We start from the raw sequence: 21966 nt of genomic DNA, 5'->3' as shown, positions 1-21966 counted from the left end.
GTACAGTTTATTCTCTAAAGTTGATGACAGTTTTAACCTCTCCTTACTAAAATTTACTTAATTCTCTATAAAAAATTCAAAAAATGTTATTGTTTGTTTCTCTTAAAAATAGAATCACTAAGGAGTTCAAGCATTGAATTTCAAGCCACAATTATTTTTGTACAATTTTTGTTGATTTTTAAAGTTGGAACAGGGGATTTCGAAATCAATCCAACCCTATCTCAATCAAATTTAAATATCCCAAAATATAAAACTCCTTTGCTAAATCTGTTTCTTTCATATGAAAATAGACTCACTCAAATTCGATTTCATATATTATTTAGCCTCTAATTTATTTTCCACCATTTATGGTTATTTTTCAAAATTTCCTAACTGTTGTTATACAAAACAGTTTTATATTTAAATTTGCTCCTTTGAGGTTTTGGTATTTCCTTTCACCTTACACATGGGTTGATTAAGTATCAACCCCAATATTCCACACATAACCTTGTCCACCATATATAAATATTTACCTTTCCAATTTTCTCGTTGAACACTCGGAATGTTATCCGTTATCGGTGGATTCAGCACTTAGCAACCACCAGTGATTTGGGGAATCAGCTCTTAGCAACCCCATTCACATTCAAAAATACGGTGGAATCAGCACTTAGCAACCCCTTTCACATTTAAGATACGGTGGGATCAGCACTTAGCAACCACCAATGATTCCGGGAATCAGCACTTAGTAACCCCTTGGGGGAATCAGCACTTAGCAGCCCCTTCACATTTAAAATACGGTGGAATCAACACTTAGCAGCCCCTTTATATTCAATGTACTCCAGCCTATTCCGAGTGTTCAACCGAAAACCATGTTTTTCAACACTTTACCACATTTCCCAACTTAACCACATTTTTAGGATCTTTGTGAAGTAATTATTCTATGTTCAATTAAATCTCAAAAAATATTAAATAATATCAAAATAATGCATTAATTAACATGTTTACTTACCTCGGTGCAAAATATCGTGATTTTGTAATTTACTCTACTATCTTCTCTTTTCCCCGTTTGAGGTAGTCTTCTCGTCTTTCTTGATCTATAATAACAAATTTAACTCATTTAATGTTCACATTTATTAAAATAGTCCACCATCCAAATTTTTGAAAAATTACAATTTTGCCCCCAAACTTTTGCATATTTAAACTTTCGTCCCCAAGCTCAGAAATTAAACTTCATCTCTTATTCTTACATTTTATGACATGCTGAACATTTTTTCCTTCTATGGAAACATCAAATTCTCACTCTAACACACAGTTTTGAACATTAATTATTTTTACCGATTATGTCAATTTACCCGTTTCCGCTTAAAATCGCTTAGAAAAAGTTGTTTAACATAATTTATAACTTCATATTATACCATAAAACAAAAAAATAAACACATTTCACCTATGGGTATTTTTCCAAATATGAACCCTAACATGAATTAATGGTAGAATAAGCTAAACCGAGCTACGAGGATTTCAAAAATGCGAAGAACATTAAAAACGGGGCTGGGATGCCCTTACTATGAGCTTGAGAAAGTGAAGAAACCCTAGCTATGGTGTCTTCCAAGTTTTGGCAGCAACTTAATGAAGATGGACACCATTTATCCATCTTTTTCGCATTTTAATTCTATTTATTTACTAATGACCAAAATACCCTTACTTAAAAAAATATATTTCACTAATTCTATGCCCATTTTTTTCCATCAATTAACTAATGGTCTAATTACAACATAAGGACCCCGAAATTAGAATTTCATAACAATTCGAAACTTGAGTGCCCAACATAATTCTATGCCCACTTTTGCACTTTTTACAATTTAGTCCTTTTGACTAAATTGAGTGCCCAAACGTCGAAATTTTCAAACTAAATTTGGCTGTTACACAGACGCTCGTTCAGGTTGGAACCTTGTCGGAGATCTATCACACTATTCATTGGCTAAATCGATAGATTTTGATGTTTATAAGTCATGGTTATAATGGCATGTATAGGTGTTTTTGTTTTATGATATAACCATTAGATTTGGCTTGTAATTATGGTCTTTTGGGTGATGGAATAGTTGTTATGTTGGCATGTATAAGTGGCCTTATAATGGTAGATATTATGGTCTTTATGGTGCTTAAATAATGGAAGTTCGAATGGTAATTAAAATGTATGCTATGAGTTGCTCTTTGATATGCTTGAATGTGGTCATGTTGGTATATTGGATGTAGTTGGCATATATTGCTAATTTTGCTATTGTCTAGTTGATAGATATTGAATAGCCAAATTGGTATAATGAGTGTAATTTTGATATGTGAACAAAGTGGTAAGTTTTGGCATAAACTTAGTTACAAGTTGGTTGATTTTTGGTTAAACTATGCAAATGTGTAATACAGGTTTGATTGTTGTGATTGAGGTGCCTTTTGGGCATATTGGTTTTGTGAACATACACCATATTGTTTTAGCTTGTTTATGTATGGTTTTGGGTACACCTTGAATGATTGATTATATGTGAAAAAGTGTTGTAGGTGTGTACATGCTTTGGGTAAGAAAAATTTCTTGGAAATGGTGTGTTTTTCATCCACACGACCAAAGACACAGGCATGTGCCTCTTACTGATCAGAAAGTTGAGTTTGCTATTGAGTTAGTACCGAGAACCTCACCAATATCGATAACTCCTTACAGAATGGCTCCTACTAAATTGAAAGAGTTGAAAGCAAAGTTGCAAGAGTTGATAGATAGGGGTTTTGCTCGACCCAGTTTTTCACCTTGGGGTGCACCTGTTTTATTTGTGAAAAAAAAGGATGGATCAATGAGATTATGTATTGACTACCGCTAGCTCAACAGAGTTACGATCAAGAATAAGTATCCATTGCCACGAATTGATGATCTGTTTGATCAGTTGAAAGGTGCAATGGTATTTTCAAAGATTGATCTTTGTTCTGGTTATTATCAACTGCGAGTTAAAGATACTGATGTGCCGAAGACTGCATTCAGGACTAGGTACGGACATTATGAATTTCTTGTGATGACGTTTGGTTTAACTAATACACCTACAGTATTTATGGATTTAATGAATAGAATTTTCAGACCGTATTTAGATCGATTTAACTTGGTATTCATTGATGATATCTTAATTTACTCTCGAGATGAGTCTGAGCATACCGAGCATTTGAGAATTGTATTAAAAACCTTGCGTGAGAAGCAATTATTTTCCAAGTTTAGCAAATGTGAATTTTTTCTCCGGGAAGTCGGTTTTCTAGGACATGTTATATCAGTCGAGGGCATATGATTTGATTCGAGAAAAATTTTAGCTGTTGTCGACTGGAAACCTTCGAGAAATGTGTACAATGTTAGAAGTTTTCTAGGATTAGTCAATTATTACAGAAGATTAGTTAAGGGATTCTCGATGATTATTACGCCGATAACGAGACTATTGCAAAAAGATGTAAAATTTGAGTGGTCTGAGAAATGCGAGTAAAGTTTCAATCAGTTGAAAGCATTGTTGACTGAGACATCGATATTAGTTCAGCCTGAATCAGGTAAAGAATTTTTGATTTTCAACGATGCATCTTTAAATAGTTTAGGCTGTGTTTTGATGCAGGAAGGCAAAGTGATAGCTTATGCTTCTTGACAATTAAAGCGGCACAAAAAGAATTATCTGACACATGATTTAGAATTGGCAGCCATTGTGTTTGCGTTAAAGATTTGGCGACACCATTTGTATGGCAAAAAATGTCATATCTTTACTGATCATAAAAGTTTGAAATATCTAATGTCGTAGGGAGATTTGAATCTGAGGTAGCGTAGGTGGCTCGAGATATTGAAAGACTATAACTTGATCAATGATTATCATCTGGGTAAAATGAATGTAGTTGTTGATGCATTGAGTAGAAAGGTTTTATTTGCTTTGTGAGCGTTCAATATGCAATTGGCGTTGTCTAATCATAGTTCAGTCTTAACTGAGTTGAAAGCTAGACCAACATTTTTACGACAGATTTGTAAGGCTCAAAAGTGTGGTGATGTGTAGCTAGCTAAACGAAAATAGAGTGAGTCAACTCTTGATTCAGATTTTCAGATTGGATTCGATGATTGTTTACTTTTTTGAGGTAGGGTTTGCGTATCGAGGAATTCAAAGCTAGTTCGAAAGATTTTTCATGAAGCTCATAATGTAGCTTGTTTGTTCATCTTGGTAGCAATAAGATGTTCAGTGATTTGAAACAAATGTACTAGTGGCCAAGTATGAAATGAGAGATTTCTGACTTTGAATCGAGATGTTTTAGTATGTCAGCAGGTTAAAGCTGAACATTAGGTACCTTCTGGTTTATTACAACCAGTGATGAAACAGGAATCGAAATGGGAATGATTCATGATGGACATTGTATCGGGATTACACTTGTCTCCAAGAAAGAATGATGCAATTTGGGTTGTTTTTGATTTTCTGACGAAGTCTGCACATTTTATTCCAGTACATATAGATTATTCTCTTGAGAGATTAGCTGAGCTCTATGTTACTGAGATTGTCAGATTGTACGGGGTGCCAATTTCAATTATTTCAGATAAAGATCCGTGGTTTACATCATGATTCTAGAGAAAGTTACAGGAAGCTCTAGGTATGTGATTACATTTTAACATTGCATTTCATCCACAGACCAATGGTCAGTCCGAGCAAGTAATTCAAATGCTCAAGGATATATTTCGTTGTTGTGTGTTAGAATTCGAAGGCACCGTATAAAGCTTTGTATAGTCGTAAATGTAGAACTCTGTTGTATTGGACTGAGCTCAGTGAGAAAAAGATTCACAGGGTTGATTTGATTTGAGAGACTGAAGAAAAAGTGAAAGCAAATTCGAGATAGTTTGAAAGCAGCTTTAGATCAACAGAAACTGTATACGGATTTAAAACTTAAAGACATTGAATTTCAAGTTGGTGATAAAGTGTTCTTAAAAGTATCACCCTGGAAGAAAGTTCTTCGTTTTGGTCGTAAAAGAAAGCTAAGTCCGTATGAGATTATTGAAAGAATTGGGCTAGTAGCTTATTGCTTAGCTTTGCTGTTGGAATTAGAAAGATTCATAATGTGTTTTATGTTTCAATGTTACGGCGGTACCGATCAGAGCCTTCACATGTTATCTCACTAGCGGATGTCAAGATTCAATATGATATGTTGTATAGCGAAGAACCAATCAGAATCTTAGCTCGAGAGGTTAAAGAATTGAAGAATAAGAACATAGTTTTAGTAAAGGTTCTTTGGCAACGACACGGTATAGAGGAGGCCACTTGGGAACCAAAGGAATCTATGAGAAAATAATATCCGAACCTCTTTTTTGGTAAGATTTTCGAGGATCAAAATTCTTTTCAGGAGGAGAGCTTTAACAGCCCGTTTTTAGTGAAATCAGAATAGTGGTTTTGAGACCACAAATCTGATGTGAAAATATTTTTTATTATTATTTTAATGTCTACAGCATGTTTAATTATATAAAAAGGACTAAATCGTAAAAGGAGAAAAAGTAGAGTTCTAGTAGCTAAATGTATCAAATGGCTATAGAACTTTAATGTAAGAGTCTTTATGTGGTAATTACACCATTAATGAAGTTAGTGGATGCATATGGCTTGGTATTAATGAATTTTTTAATGTTATCAAAGGTTATAAAGGAAATTTAGTCAATAACGATAAAAATTAATAAAAAAAAGTAACCATCTTTATTTGTTCATCTACAACTGAAATTTAGGTTTAATATAACCATTGGAGAAGCTTTAACATTCGGTCATCTCTCCTAGCTTGCATGGTAAGATTTTTTGTCCCATTTTTAATGATTTCTATGTTTTTGGAGTCGCTCTAGTTTAATCTAGGTAGCCCAAGGACTAATTTGCAAAATTATTAAAAGGTTAGGGTTTTGCCATGAATGAATACATGTGGTTTTTTATATTTGATGGAAGAAAATGAATGTTTGTGGTTAGATAAACAACTTTTGTAATGTGAATTTTGTTGAAAATGTCAATTAGGGATTAGATTGAAAAATTGAAAATATTCATGGTGAAATTGTAAAAATAATGAAATGTATGAGTTGCTAGGGATCTATATGAAATTCGGCTAGCATGGGTTAATGGTGAAATTGCATGAATTTTCATTTTATGAGCTTAATGACTAAATTGTAGTGAAATCAAAACTATAGGGGCAAAAGCATGATTTTAAAAATATGAATTCGGATTGAATTGAATAGAATAATTATTTAATTGAATTGAATTTATTCATTTAAATCAATATAAACCTCATACGACTTTAGATCGGGGCAAAGATAAAGTTTCAAATTGATCGACTCTGTATCTACGTTTTATCATCAAGGTAAGTTTGGGTAATTTCATTATAGTTATATGCCTTTATTTGAAATACATATGTATTGCGGATTGCCATGTGTATATCTATCGCATATCCAACGATGTTACATCGACTACCGAGGCTCGTTTAAACCTTAGAAATTTATTGGATACAATGACATGTCATTAGGGTTTACATGTTTCGGGTGCTGGTCTTGAATGTCCTACCTGTGGCTGAGTTCCTGCATGTGTTGTGGATACCCTACAGCTTGTGTGAGTAACATCGTGTAGCTACGTTCTGGCCCACAGCTCGTGTGAGCAGACCCATTTTCACAGCTCGTGTGAGCATACTTATTCACAACTCATGCGTGCATATATGTAAAGGAATTAACGAACTATGGTTATATGTTAGCACACTTCGTGTGAGCTATCCCGGGTATACAACGGTATTTTAAACGGTTCAACGAGCATGATTTTGAAAGGAAATGGTAAGAGATCGATATGAACTAAGCATGTACATATATGAATTTCATTGAATTGGTGATACATGGAAATATGTAAGTTAAGATGGATGATATATTTGTATGATACATGATTAAGTGTAGTGGCCATCCATGGTTAAATTGCTTATGTGTTATATCAAGTATGCTAATATGTTTGTGTTGATGCTTAGGCTTTGGCCAAGCTATTGGTTGGAATATGCCTTGCTAAGTTTTAATGTTATTTAATGAAATGGTAAGTTAAGTTCTATGTTATACAAACTTACGAAGCATTCATACTTACTTTGTGTTATTTTTCCATGTTTTATAGTAAATTGGACGCTCGTTCGAGTTGAATGCTTGTCGGAGATCTATCACACTATCCATTGGCTAAATTAGTAGATTTTGATGTTTATAAGTCATGGTTATAATGGCATGTGTTGGTGTTTTTGTTTGATGATATAACCATTAGGTTTGGCTTGTAATTATGGTCTTTTGGGTGATGGAATAGTTTTTATGTTGGCAAGTATAAGTGGCCTTATAGTGGTTGATATTATGGTCTTTATGGTGCTTAAATGATGGAAGTTGGAATGATAATTAAAATGTATGCTATGAGTTGCTCTTTGATATGCTTTAATGTGGTCATGTTGGTATTTTGGATGTAGTTGACATATATGGCTAATTTTACTAATGTTTAGTTGATAGATATTGAATGGACAAATTGGTATAATGAGTGTAATTTCGATATATGAACAAAGTGGTAAGTTTTGGCATAAACTTAATTACAATTTGGTTGATTTTTGGTTAAACTATGCAAATGTGTAATGCAGGTTTGATTGTTGTGATTGAGGTGCCTTTTGGGTATATTGGTTGTATGAACATAGAACATATTGTTTTAGTTTGTTTATGTATGGTTTAGGTACAGCTTGAATGCTTAATTTTATGTGAAAAAGTGTTGTAGATGTGTGCATGCTTTGGGTAAGAAAAATGGCTTGGAAATAGCCTATTTTTCATCCACATGGCCAAAGGGATGGGCGTGTGTCTCAACCGCGTGTGGCACACGACCAATGTGACATAGCTGTGTGTCCCTTGTAGCTTACAAAGGGTTGCAAGTCACGCAGTTACACGGCCTAGCACACGGCCTGGCACACAAACGTGTGGCTTGGCCGTGTTACCCAAGTTAGAGAGTTACACGGGCATGGATTCGGATTGGGAGGCGGTCGTGATTCCCTATTTCGAATGCCTACATGGCCATCTGACCTCTGCTATATGCAAATTTTTAACTTTTTCCTAAAAATTGTATATGTTTTCGATTTAGTCCTTATTCATTTTTAATGTGCTTTTATGGCCTCAAGGGCTCGTATAAGAGACATTATGTGTGAGATTGATTGATTTTGCTATGAATGATGTTAAAAGCGCATCCAACAGGGTGCCTACGTGGCAGTAGGCGCATTGCACATAATTTTTTTTAGAAAAAGCATTTTTGTTCCTCATGTTTGTGGAATTGGCCCATAACTTTTCCCGTTATGACATATATAATACCTATGGTGTACATGATCCCATAAGCTTCCATGTCGATCGATCATAACATGTATTTTAGGTGTCGTATCAGAAATGATGCATATATCGAGTTGTGTCACGCCATGCCTTCTCAAGTTAGTTAATATGAAGTCCCATGGGCTTCCACTGAAAGTGCATCCTACAAGGCACGCTCTACTTCTCTCTCCTGCCACGCTAGCAGAACGCGCTTCCTACAGGGAGCATTTTTTCCACCTGTACCAAAATCAATCTCTCTATGTCACTAATTATTTTTTAAAAACCTTCATTGTGAAAACTTTTACACTCCATATAGTCTTTTTTGCTCAACAAGAAAATTATATTTATTAATTATAAAGTCAAAAGCTAGTTACAAAGATGGTTTTAGAAAGTAATCTCAAATTTCAGTATGCACAAAAACACAAAAAAAGGCTTTGACAATAAAAAAAAATCCATATCCAATATCAAGATACATTAACATCCAAGATGAAAACATGCTTAATTGATCAATTCATACATTAGCTAAAGCAACTAAAAATCATTTAGGCTCTCGCTAAACATTAGAAAAACCTCCCAAGAGCCCATTCCCTAAATTCTATCATAAAACAAATTCAATATTACCTTTCACCACTTAAATAAAACCCCTAGACTAAAAGTAGAACATAATGGACATACTGCTCTTCAACAGGTTGCCAATCCCATGCATAATCCATGACGACACCTTTATAATTAAAACTAAAATTGAACAAATTCAAAACTTAAAAGTAGTCGAACATCCACCTCCACTCACCAAGGCATTAGCATAAAACTCCCCTACCACGATAACCAACCAAATCTAGTCCTCCTGCACACATTTGTCTCCCTCCATCTCATGTTCCATGGAAGAATCTTCAAACTCTATGGCAACAGTTTTGCCCTAACATTACCATTTTTAGAAATATGAGATATCACCAACTTCTAGTACTCTTATTAGATACTGCTCCTATCTGCATTCTAATATCACAATTCATCAACTTTTTCAATTGGTTAGTTGTGATTAACACCGCACCTTTAGAGAAATTAGAAAGATTGAGAGTGTTCTCTTTTATAAAGATAAAATCTTCCCCAATGACGTGCAATGTTTATAATGTCTCCAAGTTGAACCCATGGAAAAGCAACCCTATAATCTCTAAATTAAATTGGAGGAAAATTGGTTGCAGCTTTAATATCAATAAGTGTAGAGCTAGAGGTGATGAAGAGAAAACAGTTTGATCCCTTAAGTTTAATACCAAACTTTTCTACATCAATTCATAATTTTTTTAAAAATAAAAAATGGTAAAATTTATTTCATACAAATAGTAAAAACAATTTAGGATTTCAAAAATTAATTTTTGTAAGCTATTGTTTACTTGCAAATCAACACTTAAATTAATAGCAAATTTACTTTTGGAAGTTAGTTTAACTCCAAACAAGATTTTCTAAAAGTTGTTCAACACTATCCACATAAGTTATGTCTTGTTTGGCTACCATTATTTGTCGAAAACATGTCTCATTTTGAAAAAGTAAAAAACACGTAGTTTCTTACTTTCTATCATTACCATAAGGTTTTTTTAGGTAAATTTTTTTATTCTTTCATATTTTAAATATATAGCAATGTGAATTCAAGAGAAGGTCACGGCGAGACGAGCTCGTACAATTTTACTTACAGTTATATAGTAGAACAAAGTTATTGTCCTTATCTCTGACATGATTTAACAAATGGTTTAAAATTGATAGACCCAGGAACAGTAGCCCTTGTTCCTGTCGCACCTCTTGAAGCTCAAGTCCAAGTACCAAAGAGAAGAAACAAGAGGGTAAGAACCTAATTTCAAGAGTAGTCACACACCTTAGAAATTGAACACATAACTCTATTTACTATTATTTTTTTTCTAGATATTTTGTTTTATAATTATGGTTGTCTTGAATGATTTGCGTGTCAGTTAAAGCTGATACCTGAATACATTAATCAATATATCGTTTCTGAAAGGCCACGCTCAAATGGAAGGATAGATAAGGTAATAATCTTTAAATGAATTTTACAACTCTTCCAATTTATTTTTTAACAAAAACATATATCATTTATCAATGTTGTCTAATAATATCTCATTACTGCAGTATTATCAACATAAAGAGTTGAATCTTAATTTTTGATCACTAGCTGAGGTGGAAAGGTATGAATCGAGAGGCATTTACCCTAGGTGTGCAATGAAGAGAAAGGAGAACGAATACACAATTAGATTACATGAACCTTTGCTAGTAAGTGTGTTAGTTACATAAACTCTAAAACCAAAACAAGTTTAGTTCTCATATTTATTTACATAAAAAAAATTAACTTTTCCTTGGTGATGATCCTTTTAAGAGTTGAATGTTTCTTCCCATGTCACTGTTATATTGGCATTTCAATTTCTGCAGACATTGACTTATGAAGAAACTGAACAATTGAATATAGAAGAACCAGATGCTTCAACTAAGGAGATAATAAATGATGAGAATATTGAAAATGTGGATACCTACAATTCTCCAAAGACGGGAATGCGTATTCCCAAAGAACAATGTTACATGATAGAACCTTGCAATAATATATACATGCCTAATCATGCTACTGCTTCAGCACCAAAAGGTATCTCTGTCTACTCATTTTTAAGCATATTCTACCATTAACTCCAACTTTTCAATTTTAATTAAGTACATATAACGAATACTTATATCTACTACCTACCCCCTCTCTCTGTATGTATTCCTTAGAAAAGATTAATTTTCTTAATCATAGTGTAAACCACCCATAAAACATTGTACCCATAAATACCCCTTCCCATTTACAATTTAAATTTTTAAGGCCAATATCATATCTTCAACCTAAGAAATTCACCTATTAATAATAGAAATTATAAGTAAGATTATTTACCTACCTATGCCTAAGAACTTTTCTCGTCTACCATGTTTCTTCTACCTCACAATATAAGACTCACTTTTGTTCAAGAAATCCAAGTCCATTAAGGAATCTTTAGAGCTATCTCTAACATCGGGAAAAAGACCTCCACCTGGCTATTATATATAGATTGATGTAGCAGCCTCTACACCCAAAGTAGAAATTCTTCCCTTTAGCTAACTTTGCAACTCTAACTTGGTATTGCATCTCGTCGCAATTAAGATGAATCATAGTACAAATCTTCTTAAGTCCATTTCCAATGATGAGCATTGTTGTTTTCAGTAAATCCTAAAATTTGAGAGAGTTACTTTCCATTGACAGAAGATCACCCCACGCTCAAGCAATGTTCTGGAATGTTTTTTAGTTCCAAGCTTCTAAGGGAATACCACAAATCGCTACCCATGTAGTTCTATGCTTGAGAAAGGTGAAACAAGACCAATAATCTATCTCAACAAACCATTCCTTCAAATTCCATCAGGAACTCCCTCCTTGACATTTTCTTGACATTAATGTCAAAGACTCAATTCTCCTTAACAATTTCAACTTCATAAAACCCTTTTGTAATCCCCACCAAGAACCTATCCAATTGGCCAACAACCATCATCAACCTTGATGGCTTGCTTATCCTCCATATCAAATTTATGAACAACACATGGGTTTTCAATCTCCTTACAGTCATAAACAGTCGCCACTTGAGTCCATTTTCATTTATCTTCATAATATGGTTTGCTCTTTCTCTAAAACTTTATTTGTTGTTGAACCTTGTAATCTTACAAATAACTTGCACTCATAAAGCCAAAAGTTTATTTTAGGAAATACAAGTTTTCTTTTAAGTTGTAAATTTGACTATGCCTAGCTTTAAATTGTCTTAGGGTAGGTTTTTTTTCTTTTCTTTTGTATTTTGTTTAATTTGGAGCTACTTCTTCTTCTTTAGAAATAAGTTATTTCTATCTTGTTATGCTAAGATTTAGTGAGTGTTGTTTTATTGTCTTCATTTTTAATTATTAATATTTCAATTAAAGAAAAGACAGGATTGAATTTCTTTCTTTGGTTTGGTCTACATAACCTTAACACAGTTGAACAAAACCTAGCTTAATTAAAGTTGCATTTAAGAGTAAAAATAAAACTTTCTCCAACTGAAATGTATGTACCTATTTAATACAAGATATTGTGATTATGGTTAAGTCACATCAATATGTTTCATATAAACTCCCATGAAATAAATCTATGAGATCAAAACTAAAAACAAAGAGAGGAAGAATAAGAACTTGAGTCATGCACCAGCAATCTAAATAAGAGTATATATATATATATTCTATTCAACTCCACCAATCTTCATCCTACCAACATTACAAAGAAAAAAGCCTATTGTAGATTTTTTTAGCTAGGTTGCACCACCTGAAAGCATTTTGAATAAAGTAAATTAGCAATGCCCCAATAATATAAACAAGAGTGAGAGAAAAAAAGATCCCTTTAAGTTTAACACTAAACATTTCTATATTAGCTCATAATTTTTTAAAAATAAAAAATGATAAAAAAATTTTCATACAAATAGTGAAAACGTTTTTAGTTTTCCAAAAAAAAAATTAAAGTAAATGAACACTTACAATTTTATTTTTGGATGGTAGATTATGGTTTAAAAATATTTTATGAAAATTGTTAAACACAAGGTTTTTAATACTAAACTCTTTTCGCATATGTTATGTCTGGTTTAGATACCCTTAAGGTTTTTTAGGTAGATTGTCATATTCATTTTGTACTTCTTTCCTTTCAAAAGGTTAACTATTTATCACGTATGTGTGTTTTATATAAACTATTTTAGTTTTTTACATATTTAGTAGAACAAAGTTATTGTTCTGATAGAATTTACTAAATGGTTTGAAACTAGTAGTCGCAGAAACAACTGGTTATATAATAGAGGCAACCCATGTCTCTACGTTGCCTCCTAAAGCTCAAGCTCCTACTCCGAGGAGAAGATACAACAATGTAAACATCCACACACCTTAGAAACATAAACAAATAGCTATATTAATTATCATTTTCTTACACGGTTATCTTGAATGCTTTGTATATCAGTTAAAGCCATTGTCTAAGTTCCTAAACAATTGGATTGTTATTGAAAGTCCACGCAAAAATGGGAGGATTGGTAAAGTAATTATCTTTAAATGACTTTTACAACTCTTATTATCTATTTTTTCCATATGTAGGCAAATATATATCTCATTTATCACTGGTGTTTGATAATATCTTATTATTGTAGAAATATTGCCATAAAGAGCACAATATTACTCTTCGATCACTTCTTGAGGTAAAAAGGTATGAAACAGATGACATTCTCCCTGTGCATGGGAAGAAGAAAAAGGAGAGCAACAACCAAAGTGAATCACCAACACCTTTGCTAGTAAGCATGCTATTTTCCCAAACCTTAAACAAGTTCATTTTTCTTATTTCTTTATATGATTTTTTTTTTACTTTTCCTTTGTAACGATTCTTTTGTGATTTGAGAGTTTCTTCCCCAATCATCATTATATTGGTTTTCAACTTTTGCAGTTATTGACTTATGGAGAAACTGGAGAACAAAATGAAGAACTAGAGGCTTTGAACTATGGAGAGAACAAATTCTGAGAATATGCACATGTCCAATCTTACTATTTCAGCTTCAACTGCACCAAAGGGTATCTTTCTCTTTCTACTTACTTTTTAAGCATATTCTAGCCCTAACTCCAACTTTCCAATTTTCATGAAATACCTATATCTATTGTGTATTCAAATACTCAGCAATATGATTATGAACTAAAACACATATCTATATCTAGTACTTTTTGAGAGTTATTCAACCATGGTTTTTTCTTCATTTAGCAAGTAGGCGTGGAAGAAAGAGAAAGATGAAAATAGTGGTGAGTTCAGAAACAGAAGCCAACATTGGAGTCGAACAAAATGATGAAGCTACCCCAATAGGAGTTCTAATCAATGATGAAGTTGCCCCGATAGATGTTCCAATCATTGATGAAGCTGCTCTGATAGATATTCCAATCAATGATGAAACTGCCCTGATAGATGTTCCAATCATTGATGAAGCTGCCCTGATAGATGTTCCAATCACTTATGTTAACAATTTTAGTGATCTTGGTCGCTAAGATGATCTTTCTCGTTATATACTCTACTGCTTTCATGAAATAATACACATTTAAACTGTGCATAAACTATCAAGAGTTTGGGTTTGTAATAATTAACTTTAAGATATTATCTTCATTGGATTAATTGGGTGAAAGTTTTATTGGGATGTTTTGTTGGATTTTAAAATTATGGAAAAGGAGTGGTATCCTCTCATTGTTTTAAGAAATACTTTATTTAATAGATATATTTTGTTATCAAAATTAATTGTTAATTTAGGAAGACGTAAATTTGAATATAATATTATTTAAGGGTTGAAAAAAGATTGAGTAATTTTAGGCTTTTTATGAGTAGTTAGAAATTTGATATAAAAATTAATATTATAAATGTATGTTTAAATGAAAATATTATTTTTTTTAAAAATTAGTTAATTGAGTTTTAGTTCGATTGCCATCAATATTGTTGTCAAGAGAATGTGGGTTTTAGTAAGCTGAAGTACATTATTCTTCTATTTAACGGTTGGGGAGGGGATATGAGTAGTTTTAGGCATTGTATCAAAAAGAGCATATAGAAGAAAAACCTATAATGAAATTAATGTTATAAAAAATAAAATAATTTTATTTTTTAGAAAAAAAACATTACACTTTAGTTAGGTAATTTTATTTTGTTTCGCAATGATATAATTCTAGTGCGTATATATAAAAATTATTTCGAGTGTTTTCTAGTATACATGTATATAAACTTTGTCACTCCATCTCTTTCTTTAGGCTTGGGATATTGAATTTTTAATGGTTGTCATTGGTGAGCATTCGATCGAATTGAATTGAATGAAAAATTTTTGAGTTAATCGAGTTGACAAATCTTATTTTATCGTCCTAATTCGATTCAAAATTTTCTCGAATTGAGTCGACTGATATGAAAATTGAATTGAGTATATTTGTTTGAGTTAAATTAAAAATAATAATTTTGAATCCTTATAACCACTGTCACCCACCGTAATCAAATTTGTTATTAACTTTCATCCCCTCATAATTTATTTATTAATCTTTTATATACGGGCTAGCTTCTTTGCTTGATTATTTGCTTTAATTATCTTCTGATTCTTGTTACCAAGTATTTTGAAATTAAAAATATATTATTAAATGTAAAAAATGTGATTTTTTTAATAAAAAATTTTTTAAAGATAAAATGTGAAATTGATACCAATAGAAAATTTTAACATGAGAATTTTATGTCATCGTCAATAAATCCATTTTAATAGAAATTGATAATGATTTAACATGATTAAACAAATTAATAATATAAATGGTACAACATGTGAAATCTAATCCAATAATATAAATAGTAGACATAAGTTTGAGAAAAAAATTTGGGGGTTTAATAGAAAGTAAAAGTTTTGGGGGAAAGTAAAAGGAAAAATAGTTTTTTTTGGGGGGGTTTGCAAGTAAAAGTTTTGGGAGAAGTAAAAGGGAAAAGATTTTGGGGGTTTGGGGAAAATAATTTTTTTAGGGGAAGTAAGTTTTGGGGGAGGTAAAAGATTTTTTTTTTTTGAAGATTTGGGGAAGTAAAATTTTTGGAGAGAAAGTAAAAAGGGTTTGACTTTTGAGTGGAAGGAAAGTAAAAGAGTTTCATATTTAGCTTATTTGAATTTGAAAATTCAACTTGATTCGAATTCGAAGTTCGAAAAAAATTGTTGAATTGGTTCGATTAATTCGATTTGAATAGTTTAAAATTCTAATTTTTTTTCGAGTCGTATCAAATTTTACTTACCTATTTAGAGCAGTATTTTATAAGATTATGGTTTGCTGAGAAGGGGAATCTTCTAGTGTGCCTAAGCTTGCCCTCCCTACCTCATCATTCCACCATCGATTGCACCAACTCACTATTTGAAGTTCAATGTAATTTAAAGGATTACATTCTTTAAATATCCTATCAAAAATGTTTGTATGGTGTTGTTTTATTTTAGACTTATAAAAATTAAAATAAGAGAATCGGTATGTAGGCAGGAGACTTGAGCCCAAAAACTTAGTTTTGCTTGAATGAGTCAATTCTTCTCCCCTTCACGTGATATTAGTTCTAGTTTGGTTTTGCTTTTTTATTTTTATTATTTCATTTTCTATCGTTTTAGTAAAATTAGATTACTTGATTTTCTAGATTTTTTTAATGTTAGAAAAAAATCAATTCATCTTCTGTTCTCTTCAAAATATCATCTATTCTCACAAAAAAATCATTCTATAATCTTAGTCTAATATTTTAATTATTTCGTTCTTTCTTGTACTTTGTTTTCTTACTTGTTAACAAAAGTGCTTGTTGAATTTTAGACAATATACAAATTTACGAAGTATCCTTAAAGGCAATGATAATAAGGTTAAAGTTGCAATCCCACTTTTTTAAACATTTGATTTATGATATTCACCGTCCAATCTCTTCATCAGCATTGTACCTTCTCACTCAAGTCTTTTAACACTAGTTTAAGCACACCATAACACGAACATATTGTCCTTACACACGCTAGGTAGGCTTGGTCTCTGACACTGAGGCTGAAAAGAAGCTTTAAGACACCAAATTTCAGGCAAAAGGAGAAAAGAACCTACACTTAATAGCCGCTAGGCTTCTTCGCCTTTAACAAATCTCTATATGGACGCACAAAATTAAGGTTCTATTCTTCCTACTACATCAATTTTATCTGTATTTTAATAATTTATGAAAATCGTTTGAGAAATTCTATAGAAACATGCCAAACATAAAAAGAACAGTTTTTTGAGTAACTTGAAAACAAAGTTTAAACCTCTGAGTAGGTAAAATTTTGAATTTATATATGATAATCTTGATTTTTACAGAACATGGAGTTTTAATAAAAGAGGAAGTCATCATTACTCTTTTTCTATACACCTATAAAATCATATTTTAAAAATAAAAATTTATGTTTTTTAAAAAAAATTAATTTGGGGTTTACATTAGAGTTTAAAAAGAAATTCAAGAATTAATTATGCGTGATGAAAGTTTTAGCATTCTCGTAATTTTCAAAATCAATATTTTATTAAATATATGTTATCTTAATTTTAAAAAATATAAGTTCAATTTAACATTTTATTATATTTAAGAAAGTAGTCAAAATTTTAATAAAAAAATTATTTTAATTTATTTAAGGAATAGTAGAAGCAATAAGGATGTTCTATGTTTAAATAGGTTGTTTCTGTTTAGTTTCTACTAAGAAAAAGAAAAACTTAATTCCATGAACTTAATACTTATAGGCCATCTATCATAACTTAAGTTTTACTACATTCTACATAGATAGACCTATATCAAACTAAATGATATTTCTATAAACCCATAAAATTTAATGTCTTACTAGATCAAATAGCAGAGTTATATGATCGGTATGGTAAGAGGAGCATATTATCTCTCCTATGCTTACATGTCACCCCAGCATAGTTGGCAGAACTAGGCAGCTAAAGGAGCATTGAAGAAAAGCTTTTATTGTATTTCTTTCTTATCCATTACAAAAGTTTGGGAGCCGCTCTTGAATTTTCTCTTCTTTCCCGATGTTGTTATAAGAACCTAACAAAGCCCTAAAATGTAGCCACGTTGAATCAGAATGCGGTTGAGTCAATGCAAACGCGTCAGTTTCTCGACTACTATAGGCAACGTGGACTATGCACAATGTGTATCGTTTCTTCCTCATCAATTTGAAACCATATCTTCTAGTTCTTTAAAGAAAACCTCCATTAAAAATGCAACCCAGCTTGAGCATCCCGATCTAAGACAAATATGACGAATGGTTTCGTTTTGAGTCTTCTAGTAGTTAGTTCACTGGCGATGGTTGCTGCCGTCGGAAGGGATGATGTTATATTCAAAGAAGGCCATAAGGTCATAGTTCTTGAATATTACCAAGATGGCAGCATAACATGTAACGCCCCAAAATTTTAATTTTGGGTATTGTGAATGTGTGACACAAAATATTTGTTTGCTTTAGTGGTTATGTGTTCTGGGTGTGTTTGGGAGGTCCCAAGTTCAAGCTAGGACTTGGGAAAATTTTGGTATTATCTTTGGTCAGTAGGCTGTTAAGTAAAAGTTGGCAAATAATTAACAGAATGGGCCTGCTGGTCTGGTGGATAAGTGGAGTGTTCGTGTAAAGGTCCTGTGTTTGAATCTTGGTGTGGGCATTATTTTTGCTCGTGCATCCAAGAGAGTTTGAGATGGACTAAAAATCTGAGTAGTGGATTTAGTGAGGATTTTGATGGAGAGAAATAAGGGATTAGGGTGGTTATCAAATATTCTGTTCATCTTTTTTTCCTTTTTTTTTTACTTTCCCCAAAATCCCTCCACCCTATTGTCGTTTTTCTCTTCATTGCTGCCGAATTTCTGCTCTTTTTCACCCTTCATCTTCTTGGCTTTTCTTTTCCCACTCTGCCTCGTGTTGCTCCAAGTTTGTCTGCGATCATTCGGTAAGTTTTAGATAAGTGATTTTTCTTCATTTATTAACTTTCTTCTGAAGTGTTTTGTTATGACAATTAAGGGAGGATTCAAGGGCTTCTAATCACCAATCGGAGTCTTATTTTTTGTTGGAATTACTGTTCATCAGTTGAAGGTAAGGTTTAGAATTATATACTATTTCAGGAAGACATACTTATTCAGGAAGAGGTGAAAGATTTTAATAGCCAACAAGAATTATATACTATTGAATACCTTTCATAATAAAGTTCGGAGTGGTGTCTTACAATAAAAAAATATAAAAATACTTGGTCAACTTGTGATCGAGAAAGATCAAAATTTGTAATAGAACTATTCCTTGTAAAAGAAAGTGAGTAATGATTGCATAGTTATCACTTAGAATTTTGTAGAATGGAAAACAAACTATTGTCAAGATGTTTGCGTTGTGTGACATGAAAACTTAGGTTCAATCTTTAGTATCCTTACTTGTACTTCTAATTACCAAAAAAATCTTAAAACTTGTTAGATTAGATTCTATCGGATGAAGATTTATCCATGTTGAGTTTAATAAAAAAAATGGGATAAGAAAGATTATGGAGACATAAAATGTACATATTTTGGATAAGAAATTTTATTAAATACATATACTTCATTTTTCTAATTGATTTATTATTCTATTGTTTTCCTTTGACAAACTACAAAAACTAAAATCCAAATCAGACCTTGGAAAAAGGTATGCATATTATAAACCTAAGAAACAACCATAATTTAGACCAAAACAACAAAAGAAAAACATTAGGGCTCTACAACAACCAACTATAGCTAAAAAGGTACATGGGAATAGTGGATCCAAAGATCTAATCAATGGAACAATGAGATAGCCTTCCTCAAGGAGACCAAGAGGCATTGCAAATCCACCTTGGTCTCAAAGCCCTTTGTTCTCATACACAATTCAAACTAACAGTTTAATCAATGATAAACTAAAAAAAAAAGAACTTAGACTAGATCAACAAAACACATTGTTTAAGCAAAGATATAACCTAAACCTAAACTACAATTTTATTTTTTGATGGTAGTTTAAGGTTTAAAAATATTTTATGAAAATTGTTAAACACAAGGTTTTTAATATTAAACTCTATAACATATGTTATGTTTGGTTTAGATACCCTTAAGGTTTTTTTAGGTAGATTGTCATATTCATTTTGTACTTCTTTCATTTCAAAAGGTTAACTATTTATCAAGTGTGTGTTTGTTTTATATAAACTATTTTAGTTTTTTACATATATAGTAGTACAAAGTTATTGTCCTGACAGAATTGACTAAATTAAAAATATATAAATTTCATTTATATTTTGATGATAAATAATTTGAGAGTCAATTGCCAATAGTCCAAAAAATCACTTGCATATCAATTTAACTCAAATAGTTATGATGTGTGAATTGAGGGAATCTGGCATAGAGTTAAAGGCCCACCATCTCTACATGCTTGGAAAATGACATTCCTCTAGGTGATTCTTCATCTCAATCTTCATTTTCTTCTTTAATTTTCGTTTACCTTGTAGAATCTTCTGTTTAAATTGTTGGGGTTCGACCCATATAAACTACTAGATAATAAAAGTGGAGAAGAATGAATACAAATATTTTAGGTGAAAAACTCTCAAAGAGGGAAAAACCACAAGCAATAGAGGCTTTGACTTTCCACAAAATTACTAAACAATTGAGAGTAAAATATGCTGAAAATAAAACTAAATGTACCAAACGTGAATTACAAAAAACCCCGAATACAAAACTCAAAATCCCAAAGAGTAAATTGGAAAAAAATCATAGGGAAATCACAAAAAGGGTTATAAAATACTCTACATAATGACAATGGAACTCTCACCAAATCTCATATGCGGCTACATCTTGTCTCTCCTAAAGAAAGGTGCTTTTTCTTATTGGCATCTTGAAATATGGATACACGACCCTTTTAAATAAACTAAGTAGAATTCTAATTACACTAAAATATCCCTAGAATAAACAGAGTTTAAATGGGAAAAGATAGAAGAGTTCAGTTGGGAGAAGAATATGAGGCACACCCCACCTACAAGGTAAGCAAAAATGAAAGGAGAAAATGAAGATTGTGATGAAGAATTAGTTGGAGGATTCTCATGTTTCAAGCAAGTAGAGATGGTTGCCTTTGACTCCATCTCAGATTCCTTTAATTCACTCATTGTGACTATTTGAGTTAAAGTGATATCCTAGTGATTTTCTAGACTACTGAAAATAGACTCTGAAATTATTTATCATAAGAATGTAAAAGCAATTTATATTTTTTTTAGTTCAGTTGGTTTTTATCCATTTTAGGATAGTGAAGAACTTGGCTAACTATAAGTCTAAAATCATTATTTAAATATTAGAAATATGAGTTGTCTTAAAAGAATAAAAAATCCAAAAGTAGTTGGTAGCTTTTATTATTTTTTAACAATAAAGTGGTAGGTATCTAACATAGATAGGAAAAGAATTTAACGTTATTGATTTTTATAGAAGTCTTACCTAGGTTTTTGCTATTTTTTGTTGTATAATTGGATGGTAAATGTGGATATCTATGCATAGATTTAGGTTATTTCTTGTACATGGTATTTAGGCAAAACTTTGGATTTGTCTAATTTAAATTATTTCAAGTTGTATCATTTAGATTTTAATTAGAGCTATCCAATTTAGCATGGGCACCACAAAATAAGGAGAAGGAGAACAAATAGAAAAAATTGACAATTTGTAAGAGAAGGGAATCAAACTCATGTTTTGACGAGAATTGCACCTTCTCCTTGTTTTCTCTTAACCGTTAAGTCAATTACTCATCCTTTACATAGCCTTATAATATTTATTTTAAAAACAAGGCGTGTCACATACTAGAGTTTAAAGCAAAGTTTGTAAAATAATAAAAATGGTCAATGATAGTTTCACTAACAGTTAACCTGCAGGCTAGTAAATCATTTCTTTCCTAATAACGCACAGATAATCTCAAAAATAGGGCATGACCACTGTCTCTCAGTTCACAAACCCGATTCTACTAACACCCATTTTTGGGATGTGACAAGTTTACTATGGGTCCCAACCAATAACAACTTTGTTTCAGAGGTTACGTGGTAAGGTTGTGAGG

The 21966-nt window shown here is 31.9% G+C and overlaps 1 protein-coding gene and 1 long non-coding RNA gene across 2 annotated transcripts; both read left to right on the top strand.

The window, feature by feature from the left end:
• Positions 1 to 10033: 10033 nt before the first annotated feature.
• LOC121225429 (uncharacterized) lies at positions 10034 to 10961 on the top strand. Its single transcript, XR_005923308.1, has 4 exons — positions 10034 to 10161; positions 10288 to 10362; positions 10463 to 10603; positions 10760 to 10961. It is a non-coding gene; the product is annotated as an uncharacterized lncRNA (long non-coding RNA).
• Positions 10962 to 13536: 2575 nt separating this feature from the next.
• Positions 13537 to 14577, top strand: LOC121225428 (uncharacterized). The gene is made up of 3 exons (XM_041109727.1): positions 13537 to 13677; positions 13827 to 13951; positions 14136 to 14577. The coding sequence occupies exons 2-3, from the start codon at positions 13882 to 13884 to the stop codon at positions 14411 to 14413; spliced, it is 348 nt and encodes a 115-aa protein (XP_040965661.1). The 5' UTR covers positions 13537 to 13677; positions 13827 to 13881; the 3' UTR covers positions 14414 to 14577.
• The last annotated feature ends 7389 nt before the right edge of the window (positions 14578 to 21966 follow it).

The sequence above is a fragment of the Gossypium hirsutum genome, chromosome D13 (assembly GCF_007990345.1).
Source record: "Gossypium hirsutum isolate 1008001.06 chromosome D13, Gossypium_hirsutum_v2.1, whole genome shotgun sequence".
In the NCBI taxonomy this organism is placed as follows: Eukaryota; Viridiplantae; Streptophyta; class Magnoliopsida; order Malvales; family Malvaceae; genus Gossypium; species Gossypium hirsutum.
Note: the sequence above shows the minus strand (reverse complement) of the source record. Positions and strands in the feature narration are given on the sequence as shown.

Bases quoted from the DNA above. Each gene is read 5' to 3' on its own strand.
- LOC121225428 (XM_041109727.1), top strand. From the start codon at position 13,882: ATGGAGAGAACAAATTCTGAGAATATGCACATGTCCAATCTTACTATT. The intron at 13,952-14,135 runs GTATCTTTCTCT...TTCTTCATTTAG, and splicing joins AGCTTCAACTGCACCAAAGG to CAAGTAGGCGTGGAAGAAAG.